Here is a 23,355-nt window from a genome sequence, read left to right as displayed (position 1 = left end):
TTACAAATCACTATAACTTTCTGACACCAGTTGATCTGAAAAAAAAAATTGCAGTAGTACCCCTTTAAATTGGAACGATATAACAATTTTTCACACAATAATTGTTCTCTGTATTTGTGTGAATTTATATATATATATATATATATATATATATATATATATATATATATATATATATATATATATATACTAGTGTGTCTGAGGTGGGGATATAGTGTTGTGAGCCCCACTGGGGGAGGGGATGCCATATACTTTGCAGGGTTACTACACCTCTCACAGGGCAATCTTCCTGCCTAGTTTAGACACGTTCAGGTTCCTGTGGAATGCGTGTGCTACATGTTCACACTCCCCGCCTGACCTCACATTGCTGGTTCTACATGTTTTTCTTATCTCTGACAATTCAGGGCCTTGATATTTGTTGTATCCTATTACCATACAATGTACAGATCCGTGCACACTCCTGGGCTGTGTGGATGGGGGTGCTGAGGATTTTTTCCAGATTTAAAGGGGTTGGCCACTTTAGGGTGCGTTCACACCTACAGGATCTGCAGCAGATTTGATGCTGTGTTCAGTTATTTAAATGAAATCTGCTGCAGAAAATCAGCTGCAGATCCTGTAGGTGTGAACGCACCATTATAGTAAAATTTCTCAGTGTATTCACATTACTTACTGACAGCAGCTCCCTGTGTACCTCCTAGAGCTAAAATCAGACTCCCCTCCTCTTGGCTGTGCTGTCCTACTCTGTGGCGATTCTGTCCATAAGATGGCCGACATGGAGGAGCATGTGACCATGCCCCCAAGTGTCCAACATGGGCATATACAGGCTCAGGGGTGGACACTGGGTGGCAGGGCATGGTCACATGCTCCTCCATGTCAGCCATCTTATGGACAGAATCGCCACAGAGCAGGACAGCACAACCTAAAGGAGGGGAGTCTGATTGTAGCTCTGAGGTACACAGGGAGCAGCGGTCAGTAAGTAATGTGAATACACTGAGAAATTTTACTATAAAGTAGCTAATCCCTTTTAGAGGTCTATCATTTGTATAAACCAGGGACAGGGAACCCGTGGCCCTCCAGCTGTTGCAAAACTACAATTCCCATCATGCCGGGACAGCCAAAGCCGAAGGCTTTGGCTGTCCCGGCATGATTGGGATTGTAATTTTGCAACAGCTGGAGGGCCATAGGTTCCCCGTCCCTGGTATAATCCTTTTAAACTTTTTATATCAGAAGTTTTGTCCGGTGCTTAAGCTCTCCGAGCATCCATGGCGGTTTTGCAACCGCTGGAAAGGGCTGCAGTTTCCCCCAACCTCACTTTATGGTATTGACATAAAATCCTTGAACACACTTAATGCTTTTGTGTGCAGAAATGGCGCGGTGCCCTGGGAAGCTTCTCTATTGTGCAGCGTCCACGAGAGGTGACTGGCACAATGCTCACACACCATCACCAGACAATGGGCAGCCTGCAAGGTTTTCAGCTAAAATGTGCAGTAAGCCGGTACTGTGCTGAGCATGACTCAATAGGAAGTGGGAACCACACATTTCTATATATGGGCTATATACCGCAACCTGCAGTTCATGCTCCTTCGTGCTTTGTGTCAACGGAAAAGACAGCGCTCAGTGCCCACGGCCGACACTATAAAAGCCTTAGCTGCAAGGCGTCTGCACTGCGGTGGGTGTATCACATAATACTGTGGAGTCTGGCTCTCTGGCTTCATGTGCTTACTTGTCAGTATATTAGCACCCACCCTGTAGGCCACCTCTGACCTCTAGGTGGGTTGGTCAGTAATCTTCCTGCAATTCTGTTTTATCATCCAGATCTGAAGATCATTCCAGTCCTTACACAGTGCATTGCTTTCAATACTTTTTTTTTTTTTTACTTGCTGTGTAGTTATTTTTATGCCCCAGGGTTTATGGTTCTTTTTTGCTTTTCTGACCTGAGCTGCAATCACACATCCTGTCAAATTTTAGGAACCATTCATATCAATAAGTTTTATTCACACAATCCGTGCCACGATACCCACCTCAAAAAAAAAAAAAAAGAAAAGACATGTCCTAGTGTCGGGGAGGATTGCAACACGGATCGCCCAATAGAAGTGCAGCCCCCCACTATATGGGGTGCAGCGGGGGCTTGTCTACTACATGGGGGGGCACAGAGTTGGCTTGTCTATTACATGGGGGCACAGGGGAAGCACTGTTACACTGGGAAGCAATACAGTTGTCTCAAACGTCATTAAAATAGTATTTGCCGATCCTTGATTCAAATCTGGAATCATCCCCAAAAATTTTGGGGGGGGGCTATATTGCCCAGCCCTAACATGTTCATTAGGCAAACTATATAGAAATGCACATTGCATAGACTTCTTGCTGTGTCCATGCCACAATTATGGTCCGCAATAGGACATGTCCTTTTTCTCTTTCATTTTGCGGCAAAAATCCACAACAACTGCGGATGTGTGAATATGCACGTAGAAATGAATGGGATATTAAAGGGGTACTCTGTTAATATGACAAATCTATATAACTTTTTTAAACCAGTTGATTTGAAAGAAAAACATTTTTGCCAGAGTACCCCTTTAATTTGTCCATAATGTGTTAACCTTGGGGCCCTGGTTTTCAGTAGACTGTGCTATAGTATATCTGTACAATGTATTATGCATACTTGGTTCCTCTGCGCTCTAGCTCTGTGCCTATGTGCTTAGCGGTGTGTTGTCACCCAGCATGTGGTACATACGGTGCACTGTACGCAGGTCTGGGACTAGAAGGAACGTCCATCTTTATATACAGTCGGTGATGATCTGCCTCCTGGAAGCGTGAACATGTGTAGCCGCCATTGTCTGATCATAACCCTAATGTGCGATGTACCTGCAGAAACCTTGCACACATTACCTAGCATTTGTCTTAGAAGAACATGGCGCTGAGTTTCCACCCACTCCCAGTGTCCCTCGTGCTACTTCTCGCTCTGGTTTGTGACATCTTGTGCGATTGTTAATCTTTGCCTCTTTTCTTATCTTACAGTTTGTGAAATGCGGCTATGCCGGCTCCAACTTCCCAGAGCACATTTTCCCGGCTCTGGTTGGGCGACCTGTTATCCGTTCTACTGCCAAAGTGGGAAACATTGAGATCAAGGTAACTACTCCATAGAAAAGCATAGACTATATTTCGGATTATCCACTATGATAATTGAATGTGCCATCTCACTTCTCTCTGATGCTCTTGGCTTTATCGGGCATTATTAGATCTTTAGTCATGACATCATTGGGATTCATGTATAATGCAGAATCTTCATACAGTCTTTGTGCTCAATCCTCTTAGTCTTGTGCAGACCCTGTAAGGTACCAGGATGCAGAGTATATAGGAGTGTACAGGTCAGCTGAATCCAGACATGGGGTACAAGGGAGCCCTGAAGACTTTCTTGTTGGAAATGCAAACTCTTTGGAGGAGTCTCTAAAGGCGCCAGCTACTGTCCATTTGTAGTCTGCATCCCGCTTAGATAAAGACTGCACTAAATAAGTAGAGTAAGGGCCCTATTCCACGGGCCGAGCAGGGCCCGATCAACAATGTAAACAAGTGCTGATCTGCAAGATCGCCGCTCGTTTACTGGGCCTATTCCACGGCCCGATGATCGTTGAGCGAGGGCTGCAGGGACATCATTACCAATGTCCTTGCAGCATACATTACCTGTCAGGTCTTCTCCTCCGCTCTGTCTTCCTCCCTGGGTCCCGCACGCTCTGGCTTCAGAATGGCCTGTCAGCTGACAGGCCACTCAGCCAATCACAGGCCGCGGTGGTCCCGGCCTGTGATTGGCTGAGCGCTCCGTCAGCTGACCGGCCATTCTAAAGATAGAGCGCGCGGGACCCGGGGAGGAAGACAGAGTGGAGGAGAAGCCCTGCAGGTAATGTATGCTGCTTCTTAAATTGCCGGTCGCCCGCCACGCACCGCTGTTCCACCGTAGCGATGCGTGGTGGGGGAACGAAGATTTTAGGTCTGGCCTTAAATGAACGATCAGCCGATGACACGATCATCGGCTGATCGTTCTCTATTCCACTGAGCCCTATTACACGGAGGGACAATCGGCCAGTGATCATGATCTGACAATGCTAATCAGTTGATTTTGTCAAATGGTCTGAGACCACAATCATCGGCTGCCGACCGCGAATCAATACGTATAACAGCAATGCCTGACGGCTAACGATTGAGTAAATTGTTATACATTATCTCCTCACGCTTCCTGTCTTCTCATGCCAACTGCTTGCTTCCCAGCGCTGCAGCTTCAGAGCAGTTTCTGAGCTCACAGCCCACTAAGCCAATCACTGGCTGTAGTGGTCCCATCCATTGATTGGCTAAGTGGCCTGTGAGCTCAGAGACTGCTCTGAAGCTGCAGCCGGGGCGACCAGGAAGCCAAACTGGAGCGTGGAGAGGTATTGTATAACAGTTTAGGGCAAGGGCTGTAGGGACATCACTAAGGATGTCTGTGCCGCCCTTGTTAAACGATTATCGAGCTGTGTAATAGGCTCAGGAAACAAGCGTCGATCGGCGATGGTTTACATTATTGATCGGGATATCATCTTATAGTACCCTAAGGGTCCTATTACATGGACTGATGGGCGCTCGTTTCAATATTCATCTGGCCCCCATCTGGTAGATCGGCACTCGTTTACATAATCGTTTAGCAAGGGCTGCACGGACATCATTACCGAGGTCCTTGCAGTCCTTGCTTAAACAGTATACGTTACCTATCCACGCTCCAGGGCTCCTGTGATCTGCTTCCCGGGTCCTGCATGCTGCAGCTTCAGAGTGGCCTGTCTGAGCTGATAAGGCTACTTAGCCACTCACTGGCTGGGACCACTGTGGCCAGTGATTGACTGAGCAGCCTGTCAGCTCAGACAGGCTGCTCTGAAGTTGCAGCACGCGGGACCTGGGAAGAAACAGACCGCAGTAGGAGCCCTGGAGTGTGGATATGTAATGTCTAGCATTAGCGAATATAAAAGGTAAAAAACAAAAAGAGATACAGCTCACCGTAGAATGTTTGTAGCAGCAACAGGTTAGGCTGAGAAGGGTGCTCGATCTTCGAGGCATTGGCCAGACGCCTCATGCAATGCTGAGTTGGGAGGAAGGGGTGTGGAAGTCGGCACTCCGGGACGTAGAAATATTAAAACATAACTTTTATTCGTGCATGTTAAAATACAGCGGGTGGCATAGCAGGTCCTGCTATGCCACCCGCTGTATTTTAACATGCACGAATAAAAGTTATGTTTTAATATTTCTACGTCCCGGAGTGCCGACTTCCACACCCCTTCCTCCCAACTCTGTAATGTCTAGCGTTTGCAGAATGGTCAGCCGTGCATTGCTATTACACGTAGCGATGTTCGGTTGGCGCCCAATTTTAGGTGTTGGCCTAAAGCAGCGATCAGCTGATCATTGTCTCTTACACTGAGCGATAATAGTCCGATTTGGTCAATTATCGCTCCGTTAAATAGGGCCCTAAGACTACTGCAAAAATAACTTGCATTTCCAAAACAGGTTTTCAGAGGACAGGCCCTATAACACAGGGAGATTATCGACTGAACGGGCTGATATTGGTCTTTGTAAGGGTACGTGCACACTACGGAATCGTGACAGAAAACCTGTCGGGATTCCGTAGTGTGCACGTACCCTTATAAGGCCAGTGATCGGTTGAGGAGCAAGCAGCCATCTATATGCATTGTTTTCAGTATCTATGTGCATTGTAATGCGCTCTAGAAACAAGGACACTGTAAAATTATAATCTGCTTAGACAGCGAGATGTGAAAAGATTCAATCAGCCGTTTCAGGTTCCGTAGATCTTTCCATGTTGTGTTAATATCAAGCTATGGTGTAATTGCTCTATAGCAGCGATGAAGCCGGACCCTCCTATAACTACAGATATGTAGCAGCTGCACCTAGTTCTTAACATTGTGTTCAGTATGAAGCATTGTGGCTAAAAATAGTAATGGTGCGGTCACTATCAAAACGGCAGACAGAATCTGACTGACCAGTGTGACAATAGTGCTCACACTTCTACTTACTTAGCACATAACTTTAAATCAGGGTGGCGTTCACACTCGCAGGAGGAGTTTTTGTATATAGGGAAAAAAACTTGAAGATGACTGTGGAAAATAAATACTTGCAAAATAAAGTATGTAGATGCATAGATATGTGGGTAGGTTTCCATTAGGTGCTGTGGATTTCTTTAGTTTGGGATCTCTGACCAGGAGAAGTGGTGGAGCAGGGAAGGTAAGTATGACTTATTTTTTTATATTTTATTTTTGTATCACCCCCCAGCCAAATAATAAAATGTTATGTCCCTAGGAAACTCCTTTTAGGTCTGGTATAGTGAGTTGTGTTCTTCACATTCACCTCTGACTTCCTCTTCTCCTTAATGTTTCTCCCCCTTTACTGAAAACTTCAAGTAGAATAAGAAAAAGATGGTAAGTGAGGCCTATGAGGTTGCAGGGTGATGATTGTGCATATTCTGCTGTGTAGATGATCTGGCAGATCCTGTGTTCTTCTGCATGTTCTCACAGCATGTCTGGTTAATACTCTTATAATAAAGCCATGCAGTGCTCTACTATACTATACTTTACTATACTATTATAGTCTGTCCAATATGTATGAAAAACCTGACGTCCATTACTGACCGTAATTGTACTGAATTTACATGTAGAATGGGATGATTTTTTTTTTTTATACTAACTTGTATTACCTGTGTATGTACCTGGTATTCTGGATGTAGTTTAGCATGAAGGCTTCTTGGCTAATGGAGTGTCTAATATTCTCTACAGCAGTGGAAGACTATTTTTTTAGGCCATTCTTTAGAGGAGAAGTCCGGCGAAAGTTTTTATTAAAGTATTGTATTGCCCCCCAAAGTTAAGAAATGGTTATAAAGTGCTTTTTTTCTCTTCACTTACTACTGCATCAAGGCTTCACTTCCTGGATAACATGGTGATGTCACTTCCTGGATAACATGGTGATGTCACTTCCTGGATAACATGGTGATGTCACTTCCTGGATAACATGGTGATGTCACGACCCGACTCCCAGAGCTGTGCGGGCTGTGGCTGCTGGAGAGGTTGATGACAGGGGGACACTGAGGGACACAGGGCACTGGAGGGACACTGAGTATCTCCCTGCCATCATCCTCTCCAGCAGCCACAGCCTGCACAGCTCTGGGAGTCGGGTCGTGACATCACCATGTTATCCAGGAAGTGAAGCCTTGATGCATTAGTAAGTGCAGGAAAAAAGCACTTTATAAGCATTTCCTGTAATAGGTTTATTTTGGTGATTTGTATTTTTGGGGGGAGAGGGTGGGGGGGCAATAAAATACTTTTTATGTTTGCTGGGCTTATCCTTTTAATATAAATTGTTGTCTTTTTAAGTGTAAGATGCCATTTCAGAAATCTTTTCATCAGTGGGGGTGCTGAGACCTCCAGTCATATAACTAGCAGGGAGAAGCCTGCAGCTGAGGGCCCTAAGGCCGGGTTTACATTCGTCTGACAGCGTTTCCCTTCATCGCAGTAGAAAAGCGTTGGAGGGAAACACATCTTTGAACTGATCCTATTCATTTCTATGGGACAGTTAAAAGTTTAAAGGGGTAGTGCGGCGGTAAAGAATTGACAGGGTAACACACATTACAGTCTGTGAATGGCCCCCTTCCCCGTGTCCCCCCACCCGTGTACCCGGAAGTGTGGTGCGCTATACATACCTGTCACGTGCCGACTCGTCTCAGATCTTCAGTCTGTGATGTCGTCTTCAGACAGCCAGGCCGAATCCCTCCGAGCGTCCTGAGTGCCGGCCGCCCTTTTCAGCGTCATCAGATGCTCAGCCGCGATTGGCTGAGCATAACTGTGCTCAGCCAATCGCGGCTGAGCATCTGATGACGCTGAAGAGGGCGGCCGGCACTCGGGACGCTCGGAGGGATTCGGCCTGGCCGTCCGAAGACGACATCACAGACTGAAGATCGGAGACGAGTCGGCACGTGAAAGGTATGTATAGCGCACCACACTTCCGGGTACACGGGTGGGGGTGGTGGGACACGGGGAAGGGGGCCATTCACAGACATAACATACATTACAAAGTTGTATAACTTTGTAATGTGTGTTATTCTGTCAATAATACTTTACCGCCGCACTACCCCTCTAAATCCCTTGGAGATCTCCGTATCGGCCCCCGACTGAGTTACAAATGGAGTCGTGGGTACAGCATGAGACCCGCGGCTCTATTCATTTCTAGGGAGGTGCCAGAGAGAGCAAGGTAAGCACTCTGCCGGCTTACTCGGCTCTTTCTGGAGGCTCTATTCATTCCTATGGAGCCACCAGAGAGATCAGAGTACAGCACTCTTCCTGCTTACTTGGCCCTTTCTGGCACCTGCATAGGAATGAATAGCTCGGCCATAATTCCTTGTATACACGTGTAGTAAATCCCAGAAACCACATGTACAGGAAGGTAGTCTGAACATAGTCTTGTTATATGGTTATGGTATTATAGAGACTCCTTTTCCGTCTCAATATATCAGTGTTTGAACAAGTCCCATTTGTGTTTTTAGGACCTCATGGTTGGTGATGAAGCCAGCGAGTTACGTTCAATGCTGGAGGTGAACTATCCCATGGAAAACGGCATAGTGCGGAACTGGGATGACATGAAGCACCTGTGGGACTACACATTCGGACCTGAGAAACTGAATATTGACACCAGAGACTGTAAAATCCTTTTAACTGAGCCTCCCATGAACCCAACCAAAAACCGAGAGAAGATTGTCGAGGTGAGGTCTCTGTCTGTCATGCCTTTCCTATAGGTGATAAATATGTGTTTGGCCTATTTAACCGGGCATATGATGCAGTAGCTAAAGAAATCGGATACAGCCCTAGGGGGCCCTAGAAAACATGGATACACCCTATTGCCTATGGCTGTATCCATGTTTTTTAGGCAGTGTTAGGTTGCTTCCAATTTCTTCAGCCACCACTAATTGAATGCCACTCGCTCTGGTTTGGACAGATCTGGGCAGGTCCGAGTTGCGCTCATCTCTAATAACCATTAATCTGAATAGCCTTCTTGTAATACTACATTGCAGCTGCATCATCTGCTGCCAGGGAAATGCCTTCCTATCTGCACCTTATCCAACAACTTGTAAAATCAGCCATTTTCTGGGGGCGATCCTTGGGTGATGAGCAAAGTCTTCTATATATATATATATATATATATATATATATATATATATATATATATATATATATATAAAAAGTGCAAAGACAACTGCTGTTTTTTTTTTTTAAATTTTTAAAGTGATCCTGACAGCATGAATATGCATCTACCCATCCTTCCAGTTACCTACTAAGTGGACATCCAATAGATACTTTTAGCTTGGTTCTGTGATGCCCACCCCACTCTCTGGCCACCGATGTGGTCTTCAAGCCGCCTTCACCTCCATGAGAATAATTGACAGCTGGCTCATCTGCAGCTGTGCTGGATTTCAATGTGGGACAGCTGTCCGTCTTCCTGGAGGAGGCAAGAGCGACCCAAAGACAGAGCAAAGCAGGGGAGTGGAGGGCGCACACAGTCGCGGATCTGCCTCCTTGACAAAGTAAAGATAGTTCCTTCCATAGATCTGAGATTATAGAGCCAAGCTAAATCAACCTACATGATGCCCGCCTAGTAGTAGGTAACCGGAAACTGCCGGCACAGATGCATATTTATGCTGTCCGTTTCCCTTTAAGTATTTTGACACCTTTTTGAAGCTGACTTTTTATTGTATTGTTTGCATCACCATTTATGTCACTTTATATTAAAACATCTGTTTATTTCAGGTGATGTTCGAGACGTACCAGTTCTCAGGTGTTTACGTTGCTATCCAGGCTGTTCTTACACTGTATGCACAAGGTGGGTACACGACTAAGATTACTTTGTCTACTGGCCTAATCCAGATAAAACCACTAAACAAGCTTGTTGGCCCATAGGTCTAGATGGATTACAGCTGGTTCATATACATCAGAGGTAAGGAACCTTGGCTCTCCAGCTGTTTCAAAACTACAACTTCCATCATGCCTGGACAGCCAAAACTAAAGCTTTGGCTGTCCAGGTATGATGGGAGTTGTAGTTTTGCAACAGCTGGAGAGCCAAGGTTCCCTACCCTAGGTATACATGGATTCTCTCTTTGGCCAGAGCGTAGCAACCTCCAGCTTTCAGGGCATGATGGGAATTGTAGTTTTGCAGTGGGTAGAGAGCCACAGGTTGGGGGGAACCGTGATCTAGTCACTGACTATTTTAGTGCACAGTTAGGTCACCCCTAGGCTTGGCCAGCTAGAATCTGTATGCAAAATGAATGAAGCGATAGTTGAATTGTTCCTGGCTTTCTTTCCCCCCTTGTCACCAGTGTTACACAGGAGCGTGACAATGTATAATTACGGCTCATCCTACGCAGTTAACTAGTCCTCTTCAAGAGCCGAGCGCGCGTGAAACCTATCCAGTTACCATGGCAACAGCAATTTACTCCGTTACCCCAGCGAGCAGGGATTCTACTGCACATATGACACTGTAGGGACGTCCTGCCAATGGCCCCTCATGGTATCTTCATCTACCAGTCATGACGTCTGCAAGAGATGATGGAAACTGGGGGTACTGGTGAGAACTACACAGGGCAGGACTAAGGGCCCTATTCCACCGGACGATTATCGTTTGCATAATCGTTAACGATTAACGATCTCAAACGACCGCTATTGCGAAAGACCTGAAAACGTTTGGTCATTTCCATGGAACGATAATCGTTACTTATGATCGTAATTGCGATCGTTTCTCTTCGCTATTTATTCGCTATTGCGTTCGTATCTATTGCGAACGACCGAACGATGTCTTATTCAATGCGAACGATTTGCGAACGAGCAACGATAAAAATAGGTCCAGGTCTTATAAAGCGATCAACGATTTCTCGTTCGGTCGTTAATCGTTAACTGCATTTCAACCGAACGATTATCGTTCAGATTCGAACGATTTAACGATAATCTGAACGATAATCGTCCGGTGGAATAGGGCCCTAAGGCAAATCATGACTGGGATCATAGGAGACTAGAGAAACAGTTTGTAAGACTGAAAAGATGTATGTCCAGCCAGTTCAGCCCACTAACATGCAGTGTTGATCCAGAGGAAGGGAGAAATCATCACAGGGAGAAAAGTTCCTTTAAAAAGGCACTGTCACAATTTTATTTTTTATTTTTTTTAAAGAAAATCAACAGAGGTTGTGATTGCAAGCAGTTTCACAATAAACTCTAGTCTTTTTTTTTTTTTGGATGTTTAAATCTACGTTATACATATGGCCACTAGGTGTCTCTCTTCCTGTCAAACGGTGGACCATGCTCCCTCTGTGCTGATACTGTTTCCCCGAAAATAAGACACCCTCCTAAAATAAGACACCTCAACTACCCTACCCTCTAGCCTAAAGTAAGGCACCCCAAAGTAGGCCTCCTGCCCTGATGCACAACGCCGCCACCTGTCCCCCAAGGCTGAGAGTATTCCGGTGAGGTCCGGGGGGGATAATAAAATAAGACATACCCCATAAAATAAGACACACTGCCTGTTTTTGATTAAAAAATAATATTAAGCACTTAGTCTTATTTTCTGAGAAACGCTGTATTTAGTCTCTTCTGTTTTTTTTGTTTTTTTTAAAATCTGTTTAAAGAGAAAAAAAAAACAAATAAAGGAAGTCTCAGTCCTTTGCACGCTCATGAACACTGCTTGGTTTTGATTGACAGACTTTCCTGAGCATGATGGATGGAATCGGACAGGTCCTCACTGCTATGCGACCACTGCTGTGCTACCACCAAAATCATTAGCAGAGATTCCTGGGGGTGCTTGCATTGTATGGTCAGCTCTCCTATCACACAGCACCAGCCTCTTTAACGCCACATTTGTCAGAATAAACCCTTGCATCTACTATCTATAACTTGTACCAATAAGCCTATTGTGTTGATTCTTTTAAAGCTCCATACTCTCACTGCTATTACAGTAAAGAATCACCACCTGTGTTGGTGTGAAAACATTCTTACCTCTATACCAATGTGGTGTAAAACCTGTGGCCCTCCTCTGCGGTCTTATAATTTGGGGACCGCTGGGGGGGGGGGGGGGTATCCTTTCTAGAGGAAAGAAGGTTTGCACAACAACACAACAAAAAAGGATTTTTTACTGTGAGAGCAGTGTGAGTATGGAGCTCCCTGTCATGGTAAACTCACTACAAGGACCTGGAATCATTCTGGAGTGTAATTATAATACAGGTTATAGTTACTAGGGTCTAGAAAAGGGTCATTGATCTGAGGATTTGTTCCAGTTGCCAGATTTAGGGTGGAGAAGTTGTTCTCCATGAGGAGAACCGATTTTGCTGTAGTTTTGCAACAGCTGGAGAGCCACAGGGCAGGGAACACTCATCTGTAAGGTTTTCCTAGGATTCTCCTAATATTACATCATTGAGCATAATATGTTCCACAGTTTTCTGATTGCTGGCAACAGACTACAGCTTGGTTTTCCCTTAAAACCAAGACCTCCATAATTTGGGGAATTTTCCATGGCTACTTCTCGGCTCCACACTTTTTCCATGTTTTGAGAAATCTGTTCCCCCCCCCCCCCCATGGATTTGGACATGGATCACATGATCACAGCTTCAATATGTATTTCCATTGATGTCCCATAGTTCTCCTAGATCATCCAGTACTTGCAGCATGTGACCTGCTAATGGACACGGCGCGCCAAGGAGGACAGTATGTCTCTTATCTTCCTCCTCGGTGCTGTTTCCATTTAGTTGTTAGTTGAATTCATGGTCCGGAGCACCATTGGGAGCCAGATCGGTAGATGAGGGCTGGGCAGTGTTCTTGATGGTGCTCCAAGCCCTGGATTCAACTACTAACTGTGCCGATGAGGAAGGTAAGAGACAGACCTTCCTCCTCGGTGCCCTTTGCACATTGGGGGGCTATCCGCAGGTTAGAGAACTTTAACCTTCTGATTGTTCCCCTTTAAAATGATGGCTGTCTGTGCAGACAGCCATGGTTTTAGCACGAAATCATGGCTATCCGTAATGACAGCTGCAAAGAGCGTTTATGATCGCTATTTGTGGCCGTCTTTTAGCGATAAAAAGGTGGCCGTCATTTTAACATTGCGGGAACGTAGCTTGGATCTGTAATGTTGCGTGCCAGGATGCAGTTTCCAGCATTAGGGCACGTGCACACTATGAAAGGGCGACAGAAAACCTGTTGAGCATTCCACAGCTCGCGGACTGTGGCGGGCATGCGCGTCTCCATCCGTGTCGTAGACTCTATTCTATGCACGGGCGGATTCCGTCGTCCGTCCAAAGAATGAACAGGTTCGTTCTTTGGATGGAGGGCGGAATCTGATCGTGCATAGAATGGAGTCTGACACGGACGGAGACGCGCATGCCCGCCACAGTCTGCGAGCTGTGAAATGCTCAACAGGTTTTCCGTCGCCCTTTCGCAGTGTGTACGTACCCTAATGGAAGACGAGAAATCTGAAAACCGAGCCGCAGACTCCTGACTAATAAGTATATGACCTGACTGCCCTAGTTTGCATTTCTATTTGGGAGGGGGGGGGGGGGGGGGGGGAGGGTTGCACTTGGGCCGTTTTCATACAGTTCCTCAGTTCCTGCTAGAAATGGGTTAAGAAGGAGAATTAGATGAATTCCTCTATATTATCCCTCCCTTTGTTATTAACGTCTGGCAGGGCTTCAAAACAATGTGTTTTTGTGATATGGGAAGCCCCTTGCTTCCTTCTGTCTCCATTCAGAGAAGTAGGCCAGTCTGCTGCATGTGCCGTCAGCCCTAATCTGTACAGTGAAGAAGCTGCTGTGTACACACAGTATATCATACAGGGGTGTATCCCTCATCCACTACATTTCATTGGACAGCACAATATATGGCCGGGGGTCAGAAGGTCCGGATAATGCCGTGGTTCTTTGTCTCTTTTACACAAATGACTCCACCATTAGTCACCTGGCTAATGTATAACCAGCCATTGTATCCCCTGCAGGGGCCCAGCCCAGTCATCTCCTTCTAAACCTTTTCCGGCTTCTCTTTTCAGGTTTATTGACTGGTGTGGTGGTGGATTCCGGTGATGGAGTCACCCATATCTGCCCAGTATATGAAGGCTTCTCCCTGCCTCACCTCACCAGGAGACTGGATATCGCCGGCAGGGATATTACCCGCTATCTCATCAAGGTGAAGTCTAAGGGATTCTACTTAGTAGAGTTCCATTGGAAACTTATATATTTAGACCCACAGTATTAGTGTCCCTGTCAGTAACAAAACTTTCAACATAACACAGACGTGTCAAGGTTTTAATCTGGGGTCGTTGTCTGGGTTTTCAAACCCTTAAAGGGGTTATCCAGCGCTACAAGAACATGGCCACTTTTCCCCCTACTGTTGTCTCCAGTTTGGGTGCAGTTTGCAATTAAGCTCCATTTACTTCAATGGAACAGACTTTCAAAACCCCAGCCAAACTGGAGACAAGAGAGGGGGGGAAAGTGGCCATGTTTTTGTAGCGCTGGATAACCCCTTTAATAAAAGCTCCGTGAGAGGGAAAGGACTGGCTCTTCTGACCAGTGCAGCTAGGAATGTACAGCAGCTGCGCCCCCTACTGGCTGACGGCAGCACACGCAGCCCAGGGAAGATATGTTGCCTGATCCTATAGCATCGTGTACCGTAGTGTAAAAACAAACAAACAAAAACCTAATCAGGTTGGTTAACAGAAACCATACTCAGTGTTTTTTTTGTTTTTTTTTTTTTGTTTGTTTGTTTTTAAACGATTAATCAGCCATCCCTAGTTAATGTCCTGCAATGCCTTTCAACCTACTGGTCTTTATCACTGCATGTATATGTACATGAGAGGTATAATCCTGCAGGGATTGGCTTATGATATTACATATCCATCTATAATAACACCGTCTGCTTTTCTGACTAACTTATTTTAACTTTAGGAAAGCAGCAAGATGTCTGTACAGCAGAAAAAAACAGCTCTGTAGCGCCATCTTGTGGCCGTACTCCAAATATGCCCTAGAATGACTGTAGGAATAAGAAATGGGGAGTTATAGATTCAACACTTTTTTTATTTTGACAACTGGAAATGAATATAAAATGGTATTGACCACCGACTTTAAAACATTTTGGTATTCTGAATACAAACACGGTATTAAAGTGTCACTGTCGTTATATCTTTCAAACTCTAAATAAACAATAGATGTAAAATAAAGCAAGTTATCATGCTGTAAAACAAAGCTGTACTTACCAGAAATCCAGGTTTCTTAAAGCTTTTTTTGTGCTGGCTTGAAAAAGAGACTAAACACATGAAGTCTGGTCTGTACAGAGAGTCACTGGTCAATGTGTCCATCAATCGCATGACTAAATATTGCAAACTTATGACAACAGTGACACTCTAAAGGGCATTTATCACCTAAATTTTATTTTACCGACTAGAATCCGATACTAAAACTTGTTCTTTTATTTCAGTCTGTTTTTCTATTTTCTGACTAATAATTTTATTTCACTCTTGTCACATGTCGCTGTAATGCTGTACAGATCACTTTACAGCAGCCTCCTCTTATCACCAAAGACACAAAAGTGGTAACAGTAATTTTAGCCCTAGTGGTGAGAATGAAAACTGCAAGATTTCCGCACTATTTTAAAACATAGATAGAAAAATAGAAAATTAGATGACGCATTCCCTCTAACTTCTCCCAGACAGTGTTTTTACTTTATTAAACTTGATGATTTGTTGATTCACAATAGATTATAATAGATGTGTTATAATGGATGTGCGTTCTTGCAGCTGCTTCTTCTTCGTGGATATGCATTCAATCACTCCGCAGATTTTGAGACTGTTCGCATGATCAAGGAGAAGCTCTGCTATGTGGGATACAATATAGAACAAGAGCAGAAACTGGCATTAGAGACCACAGTCCTGGTGGAGTCCTACACAGTAAGTACTAAGCAACTGATACCATATATACGGAGGACTGATGGCTGAGGTTAGTGTGTCTGTAACTGGGGGACGTCTCTGTGACTATTGAGAGTTTCGTCTTAAAGGTTGTCTGTTACACTCCCTGGGTTGATACTGAAAAGTTTGATAGTGCCCTATCTCTTCCTTCACTACTACTTACACAACACTACAATTTCCCTATCTAAAACACTAATATAGTTCGTAAGACAGAGTCCAAAGATGACCGTTCTTTATAGACTCTCCTCCATACAGTCCACATGACAATATTGCTTACATTAATAACTATACCTAGTGCTATATTCCAAGTACTGCGGAAACCTTTTGTAAAATGGCGAGATTATCTGTTTATCTATTATCTATGCAGTTGTATAGTATTTATAGTTGTATAGTGTTGATAGGCTGTGGCGTTGAGATGTCTGTTAAGGACAGAGGCCAAAATGGCTTTAAGGACTGGGACGATTTTCCATTTAGCGTTTTCGTTTTTTTTTCCTCCTCGTCTTCTAAGAGCAATAACTCTTTTATTTTTCCAGATACAGGGCCATGTAAGGGCTTTTTTTCAGGAACAGGTGTACTTTGTAAAGGTGCATTTTGATCTACTATACTATGTATGACAGAACCCCCAAAATATAATTTATGGGGTGAAATTGGGGGAAAAAAAATACAATTCTGCAAATTGTGTGTGTGTGTTTGTGTGGGGTCCCTGTTTACATAATGCACTTTACAGTCAAACTTACATCTTTATTCTATAGGTCAGCCTGAATACAGCGATATGCAGGTTACATAGCTTTTTTTAAATGTTTAACTATTTTTATTAACAGTAAAACTTTTTTTTTTTTTTTTTTGCAAATAGGTGTGATTACAATGGCCCTATTGCGTTTCTATTTTTTCACGTACACAGCTGTTTGGGGTGTCATTTTTTGCGCCATGATCTCTAGTTTTTATTAATACCATATGTGTGGAGATGAGACATAATTGATCAATTTTTATTCATTTTATTTCAAATAAAATGTAATATAAATCAATCCTGGTGTTTTTTTTTAAACCGCCTATTTTTTTTTTTTTTTTTTTTTTTTTACACCGTTCACTGTGCGGGAACAATATTTATTTTATTAGATCGGAAAACGGTATATTATATGTTTATTTTTATGTGTTTTATTTATAAAATGGGAAAGGGGTGATTTAAACTTTTATTAGGGAAGAAGCTATGGTATGGTTTTTTAAAACTTCTTAAAAACATTTTTTAACACATTATATGTCACCTTAGGGGACTTTAACATTTTTAATTTGGATTTTTAACACTGATCATTTCTATGCCATAGCATAGCATTGATCAGTGTTATCTGCAATCATTGCATAGAGCCTGTGCAGGCTCTATACAGTGATCGCCGATCTGACTGCCGGGAGAAAGGTAAGAGGCCTCCGGCAGTCAGATACAAGGATCGGAGACCCCCGATTGGTCAGTGACAGGAGCACAGCTCCTGTCACTGATGTAAGTGCCGCAATCGTGGCACAGCAGGGGTTAATTGCGGGCGGCCGCGTGATCGCAGCAGCCCGTCAATAACAGTGAGGACCTGGCTGCATATAGTAGCCAATCCCCACTTGCTTTGAAGTGAGCTCAGCTCTTTAGCTCACTTCAAAGCACCGACGGACTACATGCCGTACGGGTACGGCATGGGTCCTTAAGGGGTTAAGGGTGCCTCTACACAGAGAGAGTTAACTGACAGATTTTTAAAGCTAAAACCAGGAATGGATTTGAAAAGAGGAGAAATCTCAGTCTTTCCTTTATGACCTGTTCTCTGTTTATAGTCTGTTCCTGGCTTTGGCTTCAAAAATCTGTCAAATAAAAATCTCTGTGTAAAGGCCCCCTAATGCTAGCTTCAGCTATTCATCTAAACTTAAACCAACTTCTGAAGTAGTCAGCGCCGCTTTAGATTTTAGCTGTGAGATCTGATGTCCCTTATGGGGTGGCCTGGGACTCGTAAGGTTGGGTCACACTGTATACACTGGGAGATCCCCTGCTATATATTCATAGGTCTGTCTTCCCCAGCAGAGGACAAGAGTAGGTTGTATTGGCCTTATGGCACCTTTATATGTCATTGATGCCTATGGATGATTGACGTGACTGTTTGTCTTGTTTGAAAAGCCTCGGCTGGACACTGCAGGAATCTAGTGTGATGGTTGCCTTAGAATCTAGCCATTTATTTGGAGGTCGATACCTATGTCTAATCTTTATAACTAGCCATGCAACATGACTAGAGATATCGGTCAAGTTAGAATCCCATACAGCTATGTTATCCAAGGCATGTGTTCCTAGTTAGTCAGGGCAGGGGCTGGGCTGGATTATACTACTTTGACACAATTCTGGGAGGGTGCGTGAGGACATCCAGTTTAGCTATGGAGTAATATTGGCAGTGATCCGCTCCTGGTGAATAGTGTTGAGGGGAATTGTGGAACTGTTTGGGTCCAGCAAAGTTCTCCTAACCCGGAAACTCTGCATTTGACTCCCGCCATCTTGAGAATTTGGATGTCGTCCTAGGGAGTACTGGAAAACATGGATACAGCCTATGACTGTGTCCATGTGTTCTGGCAGTGCTAAGGCAGCATTTGCCTTCTCCAGATGCCGATTCCGGTTCGGAGAGCGTTGCTAAACCCAAACAGTTCGGCATGTCCGCTCAACACTACTGGAGACGACATATGCAACATAGCTTCGCTCCAGAAAAGAAGATTTGCATACTTTCCCATGAAGCATTGCCATTAATGGTTCGTTTGTAAATATGGAGCATTTTCCCATCAGAATTCAGATTGGTTTAATAATCTGTAAATCCTTAGAGAGCAGGGTGTGTATGTGTGACTGCAGGGGGCGCTGTAACCTCCTTACTAACTCCTCTGTCAGGGGTGACACCATTAATGCAGCCATGTTTGCTTCTTATTGTCCAGCTCCCAGATGGCAGAGTTATTAAAGTCGGTGGAGAACGCTTTGAAGCCCCAGAAGCCTTGTTCCAGCCCCATCTTATCAATGTAGAAGGTGTCGGAGTTGCTGAGCTGCTGTTCAACACCATCCAGGCAGCTGATATTGATACCCGGTGAGTACCGTGATATATCCAACGTCACTTGCCCTGACTACACTGAACTCTTCCATGTCAGGCAGGTACGACCCCCCCCCCAAATGTATAGACCTGCAAGCTGTATTTACTGTAATGCCAACAAATTACTATAGTGCTATATATGATGCACTCACCGTTCTGCCTTCTCGTTGGGGAAGCAGTTTTCCTCTCCTAACAATCGTCTTGTGTTTGCAGGCCAGAGTTTTATAAGCACATTGTTCTTTCTGGAGGCTCCACCATGTACCCCGGCCTGCCGTCTCGCCTGGAGAGAGAGCTTAAACAACTCTACTTAGAAAGAGTCCTCAAGGGAGATGTCGAGAAATTATCGGTAAGGATTATAATTGTCTTTCCTGCCATCAGTAGATTGTGTTACTGATGATTGTAACCAGTCCATTCAGATATTTCAGGACCTATAAATGATAATCCAGTGATGTTGCCCCCCAGTAAGGCTGCATTTCCACGTTCTGTGTTCCTCACAGAACACGGACGTTGAATGCCTGTAACGGACTCTCCCCCGCCCGGGCAGAATCTCTGATAAGATGCTGGGAGCAGGGAAACTGTACAGATATGCGCACGGCTGATTCATTACAGCGCAACGTATATCTGTACAGTTCCCCCGCTCCCAGCATCTTATCACAGATGCTGCCTGGGCGGGGGAGAAGTCCGTTACAGGCATTCAACGTCCGTGTTCCGTGAGAATGCAGCCTGACCCTTTATGCTACAGACACATTAGAGGGCAATTTGGCATCTGGGTGGGATGTTCCCAGTAATGCCATGGCTGCAGTCCTTACATTGTCCACGAAGCAAACATGTCATCATTCTAAGCATTTGGTATTGTATACAGTGGGGGCATTGTATTGCATGTACCACATATTTGTCGGTAGTTACAGTATCCTATACCTTGACCATATATTGGTAAACACCACCACCCATACTCACCTGGCTACAAAGCATTGCCCTGGCATCAGTGACGTCACTTGTGCACTGGGCTGCAGGAGAAGAGAAGCAGCCTCGGCAGGGTGGGGAGCCAGTGGCTCTTCGCTCTGTCAATCTGAGCGCTGCATTGAAATGCAGGTGCCCATTAGGAGCACTTACAGTTAAAGGGATGGCACAATAGCAGCTTCTAGCACCAGCCCTGACAAACAGCCCAGGATTTGTTGTGTGGTCGGTGGCCGCTCCTGGGCTGGGATCTTCTTTCACCTCCTTTGCCACTCTCTTCTGACAGCAGATGGTGCTACCTGAGGCAGACACTTCAACTGGCTTAATGGCAGAGGCGCCCCTGACCCTGTATTTTACAGTTCTGGCATCCGGTACTTAAAGCGCCACCTTCACTTAATAAAACATTTGACATATGAGGTGGACATGTCAACGTTTTTACCCATCTTGGTCCTGAGGCCCACACTCATGTTTTGATATAGCCAGGAGACGTACGCAGCTGTGCAAGTGTCACTGAGAAAAAGCTTTTGTGTCGGGGAATGTGACTACTACAAAACCATATTTAGAGTGTTTTTTTATTGTGCAGAAATGGCAAAGCATAAAAGCCATATAAATTCAGTGACATAGAACTGACCCACAGAACAGTTATCATGTCACTTACTGATCATAAAGATTGTATAGCACAGCATGACACCAAATATAGTTAGGTTGATTCAGAAATAATGTCACTGTCCCTTTAAAAAAAACACAACCTGCCATTAAACCTGTACCTGTCATTAAAAAAAACTTTTGACACGTCATCAGGCTTACCAAAAGTGAGATTAGCAGATATAGCTAGGGAGAAAGCATGGCGGCCTTGTCAGTCACTCCCTAGACACTTGCTAATGTTAACAGTTTAGCTTCATAAATTATAATGAGGCTAAACTAAAATTTATTTTTAATGATGGTACTCTTACCTTTATAGTACAAAGGTGGAATCCTATGACCTTTGCTGATGGCTTAAAACAGAGGTGGGAAACCTCTGGCCCTCCAGCTGTTGCAAAACTACAATTCCCATCATGCCCGGACAGCCAAAGCTTTGCTTAAAAGCACACATTTTAGTAATTTTTTAGACTAGTTGAGAAATTTCATTGAAAAGATGTAGTTCTTTGAGGTTTCTAGCATTGGCTTTTTTTATGGTATCCTGAGGATCATTTCACTATTCCGCCACAAGATGGCGCATAGTTACCTTTTCTGGAGTTCAGTTTCCTGATACAAACTTCATCCTTTCTGTATGAAGACTCGCTAGTCTATTGTGTCTACAATGTGCAACATATATATATATATATATATATATATATATATATATATATATATATGTATGTATATATAATTAATATATATATTAGTGTGTGTGTGTGTGTATAAGTATATATAATTAATATATATATTAGTGTGTGTGTGTGTATAAGTATATATAATTAATATATATATGTGTATGTGTATGTATATATAATTAGAGAGAATATTTTTTTCTTTTTGTTGACCTTAGGTCATTGTCATTAAACTGTCCCCCTTTTTTTCTTTTTTTTTTTCCTTGCAGAAATTCAAGATCCGCATTGAAGACCCCCCTCGTCGTAAGCACATGGTATTCCTGGGGGGCGCAGTGTTAGCAGATATCATGAAAGACAAAGACAACTTCTGGATGACCAGGCAGGAGTACCAGGAGAAGGGGGTGCGCGTGCTGGAGAAGCTCGGCGTGACTGTCCGATAAACTCCCCCCGCCTGTTCTGTTGCTTCTCTAAAGCTTTCCTTATATTTCCTTTATTGCCAATCTTTGAACTCATTCAGCTACTCGACTTGGAAAAGCCTATTGACGTTAGAGGTCGGGGGGTGTTCATATACCTTTTTTTTTTTTTTTTGTCCGGGGTGGGGGGGAGCTTCCACGTTTCCATGTTATTAATGTGGCCAAGTTTGATTTATCTCTGAATTGCCCAACTGCTCCAAGACCTATCTACCCCATTGTCTGTCCTGGTGGGCACTGGGCTATACACGGTAGGCTTTTTCCCCCCTCTCTCCATATAGTATTCTGCTTTTAAAGCTGCTTTCTCTCTTCTGATCTTTGGGTGATTTTTGCTTCTGTTACCATCCGGGCTCCTCACTGCTTCCCAGCTCTCTCTGCACCCCACACTGCCCTGGTCTCAGCAATACCATCATCTCTCCTTATTGCAGGGACCCACTCGGCTGGGCTTCACGCCACCACCCGCACCACCCTTTATTTTGTTTTTATTTTTTATGTTTTGGAAATATTCATGGTACATTTCCATATATAATATACTGTATACTGGCTGCAGCCCCCTCCCCCCCCCCCCCCTTTACTCTGTGGCCTAACCAGAAAGCACTTGTCCAGGCGATGAGGAGGTCAGAGGACGACGAGATTCTTAATAATCATTCCCAGGAACAGAAACAGTTACAAATGTGTATGTGATCATTTCTAAATATAGAGAACTGTATCTATAAAAGAGAACAAAAAATATCTTGTGTTTTTTTTTTTTTTGTTTTTTTTTTTTTAAATATCCCCATTTTGATTTGTGGTGTTTGGTCTCCATCTGCTTCATGGCACCCATGTTTCTTTAAGAAGCACAGAAACAAACAAAAATTTAGTGCCAATTGCATTTCTGATGACTGAATAGAAGAGGTTAGTTCAGCGCAAAGTCGGGAGCGCTCAGTGTTAGGCACTTTCTGCAGATACACACGTCATACATCGCCCACGCATCATCGTCTTTGACCCAGTAAGGTGGTAGTTTACAAAAAGTGTTGCTATATGGTAACTAGTGTTACACCTTTTTAAGTAGCATTCCAATAGATAGCATTTGGTTTGCGTCATCTGTGCTTTTTGCCTGCTGTACTTGTATAATTCTGCTCATTCGGATGTTGAGTTTGATCTTGGCCAAGGCCATTGAGGGTGCAGATAGTGATATCTATGTCAGCACTCCTGACATGTATTCCCCATGAAATTACAATTCTGGAACAACTTTGCTTTGTGCCGTTCCTCTGTTGTTCCCTTTGGAAATTCCCACCTTGCCAGAATCCTGCTCCACACTGATGAGGGGCAACACCCCAAAACAGCTGTCTGTGGATGAATACCTGGCCTTGGTTTTTCTCTTGTCATTACATTGACTTATAAGGGCCACTTAATATGGTGGTTTCCTACAGGAGCCACCCCTTGGCTGGGTCCTTCCCGGAGGGATATCTCTCTAGTCCTGTGTTTCAAGACTCTTCAATGAGGCTCCACGGGCTCTTCTTTTGCATATTCATGTTTCCCAGGTGGCACTGC

At 44.2% G+C, this 23,355-nt stretch overlaps 1 protein-coding gene across 1 annotated transcript in view; it reads left to right on the top strand.

Annotated features, from left to right (window-relative positions):
• The window catches only part of ACTR2 (actin related protein 2), a 35,941-nt gene extending 13,563 nt beyond the window's left edge, over positions 1 to 22,378 (top strand). The window contains exons 2-9 of the mRNA XM_069955576.1: positions 3,016 to 3,126; positions 8,561 to 8,776; positions 9,819 to 9,891; positions 14,086 to 14,222; positions 15,829 to 15,978; positions 18,937 to 19,082; positions 19,299 to 19,431; positions 21,622 to 22,378. Of these exons, the coding sequence (XP_069811677.1) occupies positions 3,016 to 3,126; positions 8,561 to 8,776; positions 9,819 to 9,891; positions 14,086 to 14,222; positions 15,829 to 15,978; positions 18,937 to 19,082; positions 19,299 to 19,431; positions 21,622 to 21,792 (1,137 nt within the window). The 3' untranslated portion in view covers positions 21,793 to 22,378. The remainder of the gene's footprint in view (positions 1 to 3,015; positions 3,127 to 8,560; positions 8,777 to 9,818; positions 9,892 to 14,085; positions 14,223 to 15,828; positions 15,979 to 18,936; positions 19,083 to 19,298; positions 19,432 to 21,621) is intronic.
• The last annotated feature ends 977 nt before the right edge of the window (positions 22,379 to 23,355 follow it).

Source organism: Dendropsophus ebraccatus, chromosome 15 (genome assembly GCF_027789765.1).
Source record: "Dendropsophus ebraccatus isolate aDenEbr1 chromosome 15, aDenEbr1.pat, whole genome shotgun sequence".
Classification (NCBI taxonomy): domain Eukaryota; kingdom Metazoa; phylum Chordata; class Amphibia; order Anura; family Hylidae; genus Dendropsophus; species Dendropsophus ebraccatus.
This window is presented reverse-complemented; position numbering and strand designations above follow the sequence as displayed.